The sequence below is a fragment of the Diaphorina citri genome, unplaced genomic scaffold, assembly GCF_000475195.1.
Source record: "Diaphorina citri unplaced genomic scaffold, Diaci psyllid genome assembly version 1.1 scaffold526, whole genome shotgun sequence".
In the NCBI taxonomy this organism is placed as follows: Eukaryota; Metazoa; Arthropoda; class Insecta; order Hemiptera; family Psyllidae; genus Diaphorina; species Diaphorina citri.
In genome coordinates this window covers 97,533-111,686 of record NW_007377960.1, presented here as the reverse complement: position 1 = coordinate 111,686, position 14,154 = coordinate 97,533, and the positions used below count along the sequence as shown (strand labels likewise).

The following is a 14,154-nucleotide window of genomic DNA, read 5'->3' as shown; positions in this document are numbered from 1 at the left end:
CCCCCGTCCTTCGACACTGAACTCTCCCTCTCCCTCCCAAACAGTCTCTCAGTAGCGGACCGCGGGGGGTTGGTACGCGGGGGTTTGTTGGTTCGATCTATCCGGGGTGGGAGATCAGGGGGGGCACCCGGGCCGGAGGGGGGAGGATATTTGGACCCCCCACTAGGAGAGGAGGTTGCTAGCGTGTCGCCTGCGTTGGATACCGAGCGGAGAGGTTTGGTGCTCGGGTCATAGTTTGCCTGCAATGAGAATGAAAGAGAAAGGAATTTTAATTGAGTTAAGCATGAATGCTTGTCACATCGTCCCTCCCAAAAAATACACTACGCTAAATTTTATAGCTTGACTTGGACTTGAACCATTGAAATTGATTAGAGAGATTGTCTTAATATAACTAAAAAGTGGTATCCATATGGTTAACGAAATGATATTATCTCAATCAAGTCATAAATTACTTTTGGTGGAGCAGAGTCTCTTTACAGCTTTTGTGGGTACCAGTGCCTCCTTTACTATTGATTCCCACTTATCATCAATCTTTTTACACGGATCACACCCTTAGTATGCCTCTCATCAGATGGGCGAGAAGAGACACAATACTTCCCATTTAGGTGCTGGGTCAACACGAGAACACCGGAAAGTAACCCGAACACCATTTGCAATCGAAAAACGAGTACAAAGTTTTGTCGACGGTGGGATTCGAACCCGGGACCTTCTGCATGGCAAGCAAGCGCGTTACCACTGGACCAACCGTGCCCTCTTTAAGAGGACAATAGTTTAATCACTAGGTGGCGTGGTAGCACCTGTACTAAACCATTGGAAATTCAACATGGCGCATTAACAACCATCGAAGGTATAGTTTTGATTTCATCAGATGGGCGAGAAGAGACACAATACTTCCCATTTAGGTGCTGGGTCAACACGAGAACACCAGAAAGTAACCCGAACACCATTTGCAATCGAAAAACGAGTACAAAGTTTTGTCGACGGTGGGATTCGAACCCGGGACCTTCTGCATGGCAAGCAAGCGCGTTACCACTGGACCAACCGTGCCCTCTTAAAAAGGACAATAGTTTAATCACTAGGTGGCGTGGTAGCGCCTGTACTAAACCATTGGAAATTCAACATGGCGCATTACCAACCATCGAAGGTATATGGTATGCCAGCTCTACTTCGTTAATCAAGAACTTACTTTGGTATGCCAGGCCAGCTTTACCTATCTTGTACTTACTTTGGTATGCCAGCTCTCAGTTCCTTGACATTGGACTTGGTTTCAGCTCGTAGGAAGATCACTACGGAAAAGAACTGAGCAGAGTTGAGTCTGTCTTGTACTTACTTTGGTATGCCAGCTTTACCTATCTTGTACTTACTTTGGTATGCCAGGCCAGCTTTACCTATCTTGTACTTACTTTGGTATACCAAGCTAGCTTTACCCATCTTGTACTTACTTTGGTATGCCAGGCTAGCTTTACCTATCTTGTACTTACTTTGGTATGCCAGCTTTACCTATCTTGTACTTACTTTGGTATACCAAGCTAGCTTTACCTATCTTGTACTTACTTTGGTATGCCAGGCTAGCTTTACCTATCTTGTACTTACTTTGGTATGCCAGTTTTACCTATCTTGTACTTACTTTGGTATGCCAGCTCTCAGTTCCTTGACATTGGACTTGGTTTCGGCTCGTAGGAAGATCACTATGGGATAGAACTGAGCATAGTTGAGTCTGTCGACAGCGTTCGGTGTAATGTCCAACAGACCATGCCGACCTCTGTCCATCATATCGCGGATGGCACTTAGCCGTATGATGCCTGAACACTTTTTGCTGTCCGATTCTTCCATCATGTTTTCCAACTCTGGTTGGGAGAGAAGAGGAGAAGTTTTGTTAATTTTTATGCAGGGTTAATAGAATTGTTACTGTTAATTAGTACTGGTACCAGTAATTAGTACTGGTACTAGTTAATTAGTACTAGTAAGTAGTACAGGTAAAAAGGTAAAAAAATAAAAAAAATACTGTTAATTAGGATAAAAACAAATTTAATTGGGAGGTGCTCAATAGTGTTCATACTGGTAGCAGGATTTCAATTAATTTATTCCAAGTGTTAATTTTATACCTACTTACCAAATTGAACTACCAATCACATGAAATACATCTCCCTTACGGAAACTCATCTCTCCCTTCTCTGGTTGATCATAGTTGAAATGAGTTCTGAAACAAAAGTCATCGTAAAGTTTGAAGTTAGAATCATTGTAATCTAAGAGCCCACTGTCGATGTGGTTCGTTCGGGAAAAAAATCGTGGGAACACCCACGTTTAAATTGCATTGCCTACAAGGACATTTTGTGTCGTTCGGGAAAAAAAATCGTGTCGTGCGTATTGGAAACACTCACGTTTAAATTGCATTGCCTACAAGGACATTTTGTGTCGTTCGGAAAAAAAAATCGTGTCGTGCGTATTGGAAACAGTCTCATTTAAATTACATTGCCTACAGGATATTCGGGGGAAAAAAATCGGGTGAAACTCAAAAGTGGGTACCGTACTCTTAGAGGTTAGGTTCATTGTAATATTAGGGATTAATTGGCCCTTTTTTAGCTATTATTATCTCTAATAATTATGTTTACTTTTTGTTTTAATTTTAATGTTCATTATTTGTCTTTTTGTTTTTTCATTGTAAATTAATGTTTCAACTAATAAATGGTTGTCTGTAAAAAAAAAAAATGTAATTTACGGGGTCACTCTTTGAAAGAGGTTTTGATAGGGGGAACTGCAACTGCTAAGGTCTTATCGTCCCGAAATCAAAGAGAGGAGGACAGGATAAAAGAAAGCCAGCCGTTCCGAGAGCGAACCTATCTGTTCAGGATAAAGTTCGCCCCGGGTTGGACTCGAACCCGCGAGCTAGTGCTAGGTGGGAAAATAACTTACTTGATATGAAACGAATCACCACGCTGTGAAGCTACCACATGCTCGTATTCGTCTCTTCTATTTTGTACTATTAGATGTATCTGGTCTTGTAGGCTGAGTAGAAATAGGACTGCCTCTTCCCTCGTTATACCCTTCATGTCCATGTCATTCACCTGTGAAAATAGGATAGAATAGAGGGACCGCCGCGCGTGGGGGGTTGTACATAGAGGTTCTGTGAGGAGTAGTTGGTGCTTAGGGGATCCATGTAGTTGTTTTCTGTAATGCAGGAAGAATAATGACATAAGAATACTCACCGATATTATGTATGCCGGCCATTCACTATGAGGTAGGTCTGACAGGTACGCCTGAGAGACTTATTATTGCTGTCATACACTATCAGGTAGACTTGAAAGGTCGCCAGAGAGTTATTACTGCTATACACTATCAGGTAGAGCTAACAGGCGCATCTGGTCAAGTCTACCTGATAACCTGATGGTGAATGGCCGGCACAAGACGAAATGAGGGATCAAGAGAAAGTTCATGCTATTTTAATTGCGATTACCAGGGGCAACAAGCACCCCTAAACGATAGACTTTCTCTCACTGTGATTTCCCTTGAGGTCTTGAGTGTTCCTAGTTTTTGTGAATCCCTATGAAAAAACTTTGTGAGTACCTACATAGCATACCATGTTTGAAATTCAAATTAACTCAGTATGTAGTATGTACATATCTGGATTAGGGGATATTCTACCACCTAATCCTAAATCCTTGGTTTTATTTCAAGGCGTATTCTACCACCTGACCTGACCCTAAAAGAAATGCCTAGTTTTTGTGAATCCCTATGAAAAAACTTTGTGAGTACCTACATAGCATACCATGTTTGAAATTCAAATTAACTCAGTATGTAGTTATGTAGTATGTACATATCTGGTTTAGGGGATATTCTACCACCTAGTCCTAAATCCTTGGTTTTATTTCAAGGCATATTCTACCACCTGACCCTAAAAGAAATGGGGGGGGACAAGGGACCAGCCCCCTCACCTTTACCCGGTAGCGTAGTTGACTCCTGATAGGCGGTAGGGCGCGGCACTTCCCGGCGAATGGTCAAACTGAGCTTCTCCTTGCTCGAATCAATCAGTTTGCGCGCCTCCTTGACACTCATGCCGTCAGTTGGGTGGTTGTTGATCTTGAGCAGGACATCGCCCTCAGCCAGCTGATGCGTGCCGGCGGATGCGTTGTTATCCAGACGGTGTGTCACCTCCTTCACGAAGATCTTGTTCCCAAGAATGATGCCGAAGTCTGTGGGAATGGAATAGAATATACTACGTATTAGAATAGGATTAGAACTAAATGAACTGGAATAGTATTAGAATAGAATAAAATGGAATTGTATTAGGATGCCAAAATCTTGGGCATTCGTGCCCACCTGCCCACTGGGGTCAAGAAAAAATCCTTCAGATATGTTCTTCTGAACACAAAATGGGAAACAAAAAGTTTGTCGGGCATATCTGGGTTAAGGCGCGTCTAGCGTCTACGTATATTCAATCAAAGTCGATCTGCCCATGTAAAGGAGGTAATGTTTTTAGTATGGACGTGTCTCAAACGATGATAGTGTAAGTCTTATTCACCTCTTTATTTGAGCTGAGATGCAGTTGTGAGCTGTATTTAAAGGCAGAAGAATTTCACAAGATTTTAAAAGCTTGACGTACCTATCCTAAACACTTGCCACGATCCCACTACGCCGTTATGTAGTGTATCTATCACATGAAATACATCTCCTTTTCGGAAACTCATCTCTCCCTTCTCTGGTTGATCATAGTTGAAATGAGTTCTGAAACAAAAGTCATCATAAAGTTAGAGGTTTTTTTTTTTTTGGCATTGGTTTGGCACTAAGCCTCTACCATACAGCCAGAAGTTAGAGGTTAGAATCATTGTAATCTAAGAGCCCACTGTCGATGTGGTTCGTTCGGGAAAAAAATCGTGGGAACACTCACGTTTAAATTGAATTGCCTACAAGGACATTTTGTGTCGTTCGGAAAAAAAATCGTGTCGTGCGTATTGGAAACACTCTCATTTAAATTGCATTGCCTACAAGGACATTTTGTGTCGTTCGGAAAAAAAAATCGTGTCGTGCGTATTGGAAACAGTCTCATTTAAATTACATTGCCTACAAGGACATTTTGTGTCGTTCGGGGAAAAAAATCGTGTCGTGTGTAGTGGAAACACTCTCATTTAAATTACGTTGCCTCCAGGACATTCGGGGGAAAAAAATCGGGTGAAACTCACAAGTGGGTACCGTACTCTTAGAGGTTAGGTTCATTGTCATATTAGGGATTAATTGGCCCTTTTTTAGCTATTATTATCTCTAATAATTATGTTTACTTTTTGTTTTAATTTTAATGTTCATTATTTGTCTTTTTTGTTTTTTCATTGTAAATTAATGTTTCAACTAATAAATGGTTGTCTGTAAAAAAAAAAGAAAAAAAAAAATGTAATTTACGGGGTCACTCTTTGAAAGAGGTTTGATAGAGGGAACTGTAACTACCATAAAAGTCCATTTACTCCAGCAGTAGGCTACTACTATTACTGTGGTCAAATTCTCAAATTATTATATTGAGGATAAAATTCCATACCTCCGCTAGTATTGGACCAACGCCCTCCTGTTTACCAGGCGAGCGTCTTTACCACTACACCACCGAGGTAGGTGGAAATCCTTTGGAGTAAAAGGGAAAGGCAGACTCTACCACCTAACTAATGAAATTGTATTGTATTTGGCGATATTTTTCGCCCCCCTCAAAAACATGAAATTTAGACATTCCTATATTGAAGGGAGGGGAAAAAAATCATTAATTCGGAATCTTACAAAAAATTAGTGAGTGTTTCATCGCCGTTTCTAATGTCTTATTCACCTCTTTATTTGAGCTGAGATGCAGTTGTGAGCTGTATTTAAAGGCAGAAGAATTTCACAAGATTTTAAAAGCTTGACTTACCTATCCTAAACACTTGCCACGATCCCACTACACCGTTATGTAGAGTATCTATCACATGAAATACATCTCCCTTACGGAAACTCATCTCTCCCTTCTCTGGTTGATCATAGTTGAAATGAGTTCTGAAACAAAAGTCATCATAAAGTTAGAAGTTAGAATCATTGTAAGAGCCCACTGTCGATGTGGTTCGTTCGGGAAAAAAATCGTGGGAACACTCACATTTAAATTGCATTGCCTCCAGGACATTCGGGGGAAAAAAATCGGGTGAAACTCACAAGTGGGAACCCGTACTCTTAGAGTGAGGTTTGGTGCTCGGGTCATAGTTTGCCTGCAATGAGAATGAAAGAGAAAGGAATTTTAATTGAGTTAAGCATGAATGCTTGTCACAAAATATGTCGTCCCTCCCAAAAAATACACTTCGCTAAATTTTATAGCTTGACTTGGACTTGAACCATTGAAATTGATTAGAGAGATTGTCTTAATATAACTAAAGAGTGGTGTCCATATGGTTAACGAAATGATATTATCTCAATCAAGTCATAAATTATTTTTGGTGGAGCAGAGTCTCTTTACAGCTTTTGTGGGTACCAGAGCCTCCTTTACTGTTGATTCCCATTTATCATCAATCTTTTTACACGGATCACACCCTTGTTGGTCCCCCCTGGATTGAGGTTATCCTTACGAGACTAAATTAGCTACTCAATTATCCTTTTACGAGGTCGAGTGCACCACGAGCCCCAAGCACAGATCCGACAAATGTCGATCCTACGGGGAATAGAACCCGGGACCTCTGACGTGCGAGATTAGTGTGATACCTACGGAGTGGAGGTTAAATAAAATCAATTTGCATTTTTCAATTAAAAATTGGTATGCCAGGCTAGCTTTACCTATCTTGTACTTACTTTGGTATGCCAGGCTAGCTTTACCTATCTTGTACTTACTTTGGTATGCCAAGCTAGCTTTACCTATCTTGTACTTACTTTGGTATGCCAGTTTTACCTGTCTTGTACTTACTTTGGTATGCCAGCTCTCAGTTCCTTGACATTGGACTTGGTTTCGGCTCGTAGGAAGATCACTATGGGGTAGAACTGAGCGTAGTTGAGTCTATCGACAGCGTTGGGTGTAATGTCTAACAGACCATGCCGACCCCTGTCCATCATATCGCGGATAGCACTTAGCCGTATGATGCCAGAACACTTCTTGCTGTCCGATTCTTCCATCATGTTCTCCAACTCTGGTGGGGAGAGAAGAGGAGAGGTTTTGTTAATTTTTATGCAGGGTTAATAGAATTGTTATTGTTAATTAGGATAAAAACAAAATTCACAGGGTTTATACGCTTTTCCCGGAATGAAATTCCATGACTTTTCCAGAAAATTTCCATGAGCTTTTCAGAAAATTAGGGGGCGAAGGTACTTAAAAATCAGCAAGATTACCCCTTCATTTAAGTAAAATATGCAATATGCAGAATGTCAAGGAATACGAGGGGGTATGGGCCGCAGGCCGTTTTTCGGAAAAACTTGATATTTAATTTGAAAAAAAAAATTCCATACCTCGGCTGGGATTGAACCCACGCCCTCCTGTTTACCAGGCGAGCGCCTTGACCACTACACCACCGAGGCAGGAAAATAAAAGGGAATAAAGTGAATAATCTCATATTATAGGGCGCAGGGTTTTCCAAATTCCATGTGTATGCGGGGCCACATGCTACATTGGGAGGTACTTTGCGGTCCACATACACAGGGGAGCAGGGCCGAACCCAGGATTTTGAGGGGATGGGGGGGTGGATGCTCCATTTTCGGCGTCCACCCCATAGTAAAAGAGCGAAAATCAAGCCCCAGGGGGGCTCACCCTGAAAGCTTCGCGGGCCACAAAAATAGTCTGGCAATTAAGCCTATAAATCTAACGAATACAATATATATACCTACAAATCTGACGAAATCTATGCATGAGCAGAAAATCACTCATATCCGGATAGAACCAGGACCTATCTATTTAATCTATGAAAGTGAGTCAGTGTGAGTGAGTCAGTCTGATTGAGACAGATAAAAGGAGAGTTAAGAGTTTAATGTCTGCTAAATATCCTGGGAAACTATCCTGTCTGGGTCTCTCTCACTTACATAGGTACTTTGGATCTAGAGAGGGGATCATCTTCATAGAGTTGCCTTGTACTACTATAGTAATCTGGAATCATACAATAGATCATACATCATTAGTGTATTCCGAATTTCCAAAGTTATCAATAATCAAAAAATCTTTGGAAGTCATGAAGGAGTGCCAAAGAAAAGACCATTGGCGACAACACACCACCCTGGTTTACACCAGTTTTTGTTCAAAAAGTTCAGATTCTGTTGGGGATTCTCACCATCTTCTTGCTTAATTCCCGTCATACAAAATCTCATGAGGCGGGTAAGTTTCTTTGAAGATTTTCATGTTAAAATAGAGCATCGAAAATGATTTGGCAGTTAAAACTGTCGTAGGCTTTTTTAAAATTGACGAAAGAGTGTGGTCTGCACAAGTGAGCACAAATTAGGGAAAACTGATAGCTGACAGAGGAGACGTTTCGTGAGGAATTTGGAGTCCCCACTGAGAAGGTTTAGGGACTTTAGGGCGGATTACTTAGGTTTAGGGACTTAAGGGGGGATTACTTACCATCATTTCTAGGAGGTGGGGGTCTAGGGGGGTCTGGAGGGTCGCTTCTAGATCTGCTATGATTATGATGGTTAGGTGAAGAGGCGTGTAGACTATCGTGACTAAGGGTGTGACTGCGTTTGTGATTCGGACCTGACGGTGAACCTGGGGAAGAAAAGACGATATTTCGGTCAGTTTAAAACTAAGTTTAGGTTTTTCAATCAGTTTTGAACCAAGTTTAAGGTTTTTCAATAAGGTTTGAACCAAGTTTAAGGTTTTTCAATCAGTTTTAAAATAAGTTCAAGGTTTTTCAATCAGTTTTGAACCAAGTTCAAGGTTTTTCAATCAGTTTTGAACTATGTTTAAGGTTTTTCAATCAGTTTTGAACCAAGTTTAAGGCTTTTCAATCAGTTTTGAACCAAGTTTAAGGTTTTTCAATAAAACCAAGTTTAAGGTTTTTCAATCAGTTTTAAAATAAGTTCAAGGTTTTTCAATCAGTTTTGAACTAAGTTTAAGGTTTTTCAATCAGTTTTAAAATAAGAGCTTTAAAAAGCCTTATCATCCTTTATCAGATGATAAGTTAATTGCATGGAGGTATAAGGCAAGGGAAAAAGCCAAAAACTAATTTACACCAAAATAAAAACAAAAGATTTGAGCTAACCAGAAAAATGGCGTCTCTAAACCGAGAAAAAATGGCGTCTCTAAACCGCGAAAAAAAATGGCGACTCTTAACCGCAGTCGAGAGCAGGTGCATTTTATTTAGCATCTAACCCAAGAACCGAAAATTCGAGAGTGGGGGTAAAAATCTCGTAGTGGGGATAATCAGCTGATATCAAAGATTGGCAGCACTGGCGCTGTCTAGTAGAGAAGATGGGAAGCTCTTGATAAAAATTCAGCTGTTCGCATATTTGAATAATTTTTTTGTTGGCTGGATTTTTTTTCGCGGCAAAAGGTAAGCTTTAAAAAGCCTTATCATCCTTTATCAGATGATAAGTTAATTGCATGGAGGTATAAGGCAAGGGAAAAAGCCAAAAACTAATTTACACCAAAATAAAAACAAAAGATTTGAGCTAACCAGAAAAATGGCGTCTCTAAACCGAGAAAAAATGGCGTCTCTAAACCGCGAAAAAAAATGGCGACTCTTAACCGCAGTCGAGAGCTTGGTTTAGTATGGCAAGAGGGGAAACGTAAACCTAAAAGTGGTTAACGCCCCCCACGTCATAAACACACTTCCATGTGAGGGGAGGTTAGTGACCTTGAATGAACCGCGCTGAGGTTAGCGGTTAGAATGTTAGATGTTAAATAAAATGCACCTAATTAGAAAATAGGACAAAATAATAATAATAATAATAATGACAATAATAATAATAATAATAGTGCTTATTTATACTACTCGCATAGGACTGAAAAGTCTCTTTACTCCAGCAGTAGGCTACTACTATTATTGTGGTCAAATTCTCAAATTGGAGTGTAATTCTCTTCAGTGGATGGTAATTGTCCTCACGAGGATAAGTGTACCTCACCCCCACACCCGACTCGGCCACGGAGGTTGCTTCAATTAAGCTTGATTCACACTATAGTGCTCAGTTTATTATTATTCTTGATTTGATTTTTTGATTTTACTTTCATGTAATGATTTAAAATCAAGACTAGAGCCCGTTCTCCCTTTATTTCCAATATAATGTTTAAGTCACCCATCCATTTATTGGCCTTGCTCGGCGTAGCTTAACATAGGTGACGCTAAAACCGGTCTTAAATGATCGACTGAAGTGTTATCTAAAACTTTCTCGCTTTGAGTTCATAGGTCGTCGCAACAAATTTCGAGATCAGAGCTCATTTGTGTGAGAAAATGTGAAAAAAATCCCCCCAAAACCGGTTTTTTTGGTTTTTTGGCTTTATGGTTTTCTGGACAAAATTTGCACCACCATTTTCGGTAAAAAGACCTTTAATTTAATATATAGGTCGACCAGGTTTGGATAAGTCCTTCTATGGGGACAGACAGACCGACATACCACACACAGACGACACCGAAGCGAATACAATAGTCCGTCCCTTATACCTTTTTATTACTATTGTAATAATAAAGGAAGGACGGACTAAAAAGAAAAAAAAATCGTCTTTGTTGTCGCCGCGTCGCGTCGTTGAGTTGATTCAATCAAAATCATACAAACTCTCTGTGAATTGTTATTGCGAGACAAAGAGACAAAACATACAAGCGGAATAGGTACAAAATTAGAAAGTAAAATCGCCAAAATTAAAGCAAGGAAGTCACTTCACTCGTTCCTTTAGGAGAAATGGAAAAGGATAGGAAGGAAATTGGAAGAAGGGAAATAGAGAGAAAAGGTGCTGACAACTTTGTACATTTTTTTGAACAAATTGTGCACTGAAATAGAAAATTGATGCAACTTTACATCACTTAGCACAGTCGAAGAAAAGACAGCAGTAAAAAGATATAGAAAGTAATAAGTTATAGGTAGGTAGGTAAGTACGTAACTTGGGTATACAATATACATAGTAAGTAAGAATATAGGTAAGTCAGTACCTCAATAAGTCAGCTTTAAGCTCTGTATTATGTTACCCGTAACTATTATGTTACGGTGAAACCTCACTTCTCACATAGTCAGGTGTACATAGTATGCATACGAGTGAGAGATTACCAGGTAACAATTAGTGAGATTTTTCTATTATGCAATTCCTAAGTAATTTATGTAGATTTTATGTAAAGATATTTTAAGAACCATTCACGCATGCAAAACTTTTACTATTTTGCCTATTCCTTGTTCCTATTGAGTTAACCGTTAACCCATACTTGTCTCGGTGGTTTAAAAAAGTCCCTATTTTCTTCATAGTCCCCACAGTAGGCAATAGATAAGTATAACTTGGGCAAACTACCTTTTGCATAAAGTTTAGGTACTCTACAAGTTCCACAAATGGTCTTCCTCTCACTCAAATTTTCATATCGCTTCAACATTTTGAGAATCGAACCACTGTTCCTTCAGTTACAGATTCACTGCCTTGGAATCCACTGGGACTCCTTAGGGTTAAACTTTTTCTGCCAACAGTAGCGTGAATTCGCCTGTACTATTTTCTAGGATTTATAATATTCTGATCCTTCCTTGAGAAGAAAGTGATCCGAACAATGCTGATTATGACTGGACTATAAATAAAACATTTTATTACTTTACTGTACTATTTTATTACTGTAAATAAGTAAATATTTAATCTACTTAGAATACTTGTAATACTTATCACTTGGACTGTGGGAAACTTTCATCTTAATTAATTAGCAGGTAAATAATGTAGATAAAATAATTAAATTCATCTCCCCCCGAGAATTAATTTACCTAATTAGTTCACTACATGTTCCAAGTTAGGTTGGCGAATTATGCAAGAAATTCTGAAAAATCTGCTTATATTCTATAAATTCTAGATATGAAATTTGTTCATGTTTTGAGCTTGATAAAGTTGATAACTTGTTAACTTGATAGACATACCCATTTACCCAAGACATGAAATATTTGTTCATGTAAGGGTAGATATTGTAGCTAACTTTTGATGGTCATACCCGAGATATCGATTTTGTACATGTTTCAATTTGGGCTTGTTCAATGTTCATAGACCTACCCAAGATATGAAATTTTTTCATGTTATGTTTGTTGATAAACATACCCAAGATCGAAAAAGGCAAATCGTGTGTTCATGTTTGGAAAGGTATCTGTAATAATGTAGATGAAGATTTTTAACTAGACAAATCAATTAGTGCTTTATGGTTGTTATCACATCAATCGTATTAGTGCTTGTCAAGACGGTTGATTATTGTTTACTCACATGACTATATTAAAACACCTCTAAATAGCCTCTTGAGTGGAAAGCAACCACTAGGCGAGGTTAATGCTGGGGGGGGCGTTCTCTACCACCTAACCTTTAGAGCTCCATTATTATGTGGTTAAATTCTCAAGCAATGTTGAGGAAAAAAAATCCATACTTCGACTGTGATCGAACCCGCGCCCTCCTGATTACCAGGCGAGTGTCTTGACCACTACACCACCGAGGAAGGAAACAAGAGAGAATATCTTGTTACCAGATAGAACAATAGAATAGAAAAATGAACATATAATAGAATAGAATAGAATAGAATAGAACAGGAGTCATGTGTGACTTCCAAGTAGCAGCATATTAATATTCTACAAGTGCACACCAGAGTGACTGATTCTGAAAATAGTCATTGTTAGATAGTAGCATTACTATTAAATTAGTCATTGTTAAATAACAGCATAGCTATCAATGAACTTCTTGAGGACATGAGGTGAAACTTAACTCCTGAGATTCGTAGATGATGTCTACTAGTAAGGTTGTCTATTGGAACCTGAGATCCATCAATAGATGTAGAATTGGTCAGTTATCCTCTAAAGGCAGAAACACGTTACCATCACGTCACATCATGTGAGCTCACGAGACGTGACAGTAATGTGGCTGTCCTGAAAGTGATTACCTCCAACATTATGGGAAAACTTTGACCTACACATCTTTCTGACTCTACATGACTTCACGGGACGTGATGGTTAGTGTGTTTCTACCTTTGTTGCTTAGTTCGTTCAACTGATACAGATTTGTCACCGTATAGGTAAATAGGTGTCTAGTACTTATCTCTGTTAACAGTTAGTCCAGTGGCCTCCGAGTTTCCCAGCCAATGAGAATTGGTCTGTAAAACATCTGATGTCTGTACAGGAATACAGACTCGGTTATGCATGAACAATCGGAACCTCTGTGACAAATCGCACATGGTAAGGAAACTCGAGTACCAGTGAATTCTCGGACTTTTCTGAGCAAGAAAAACATCAACTTATCACTTTTTTTGGACTAAGAGGACATTGAAGCGGAAATATTTTCCGTCCATTTCCCGATTTTAAGAAGTTGACCCGATTCTAATACTTTCTCGTTATTTTCATTGTCATTAACTTATTCTTATTATATATACCTAATATGTAGATTTCCTGGTAGGAAAAACAAAACAACTAATTTCTTTCAACAAACTATCTACCAATTCGCGTTTGATTAGAAAAGGGTTAGGTGGAAGAGCATACCAAAACATATAATCGGTTGTACATATCACTTACAAGTCCTAACCTAACTATACACGACACGTTGCGTTCCAATTTTCCAGTCCAATTAAAACATCGGACCTGGGGAAATTACCCAGAATTGATTAGGGTTTAGAAACCATTTTCCTCAACAAGTATTTGTTCTAGATAACCAGGCAAATTCTAAATACAACCTATTTCTAGGTAATTTCCCAAACTAATTCGAGTTATTATGACTCGAAACGAGAAGGGCACTACACACGATCCAAAAGTCCAAATGGACTGAGGTTAATTGGAGAAATCTGTAGTGGACGCAGTCCATTCTGTCTGTCACTCTGCTGGATTTTCGGTCTAAAATCCATCGCCCAAGTCCATGAAATGGACTTACCCCCGGTAGAGAATCCCCAGTCCATACAACCCGTTGGGGGGGGGGGGGATTTCAAACTGACTTAGTTCGTTCAACTATACAATATTATAGACTATACAATATTTGTCACAGGTACTGTATTTATATAGATATATAGATACAGAGTAGTTATCTCTGTGAACAGTTAGTCCAGTGAC

The 14,154-nt window shown here is 39.3% G+C and overlaps 1 protein-coding gene across 1 annotated transcript in view; it reads right to left on the bottom strand.

Annotated features, from left to right (window-relative positions):
• The window catches only part of LOC113467693 (tight junction protein ZO-3-like), a 20,692-nt gene extending 6,689 nt beyond the window's left edge, over positions 1 to 14,003 (bottom strand). The window contains exons 1-3 of the mRNA XM_026824026.1: positions 13,979 to 14,003; positions 8,531 to 8,674; positions 7,999 to 8,062 (exon numbers count right to left, since the gene is read on the bottom strand). Coding sequence (XP_026679827.1) covers positions 7,999 to 8,062; positions 8,531 to 8,674; positions 13,979 to 14,003 — 233 coding nt within the window. The remainder of the gene's footprint in view (positions 1 to 7,998; positions 8,063 to 8,530; positions 8,675 to 13,978) is intronic.
• Positions 14,004 to 14,154: the final 151 nt, after the last annotated feature.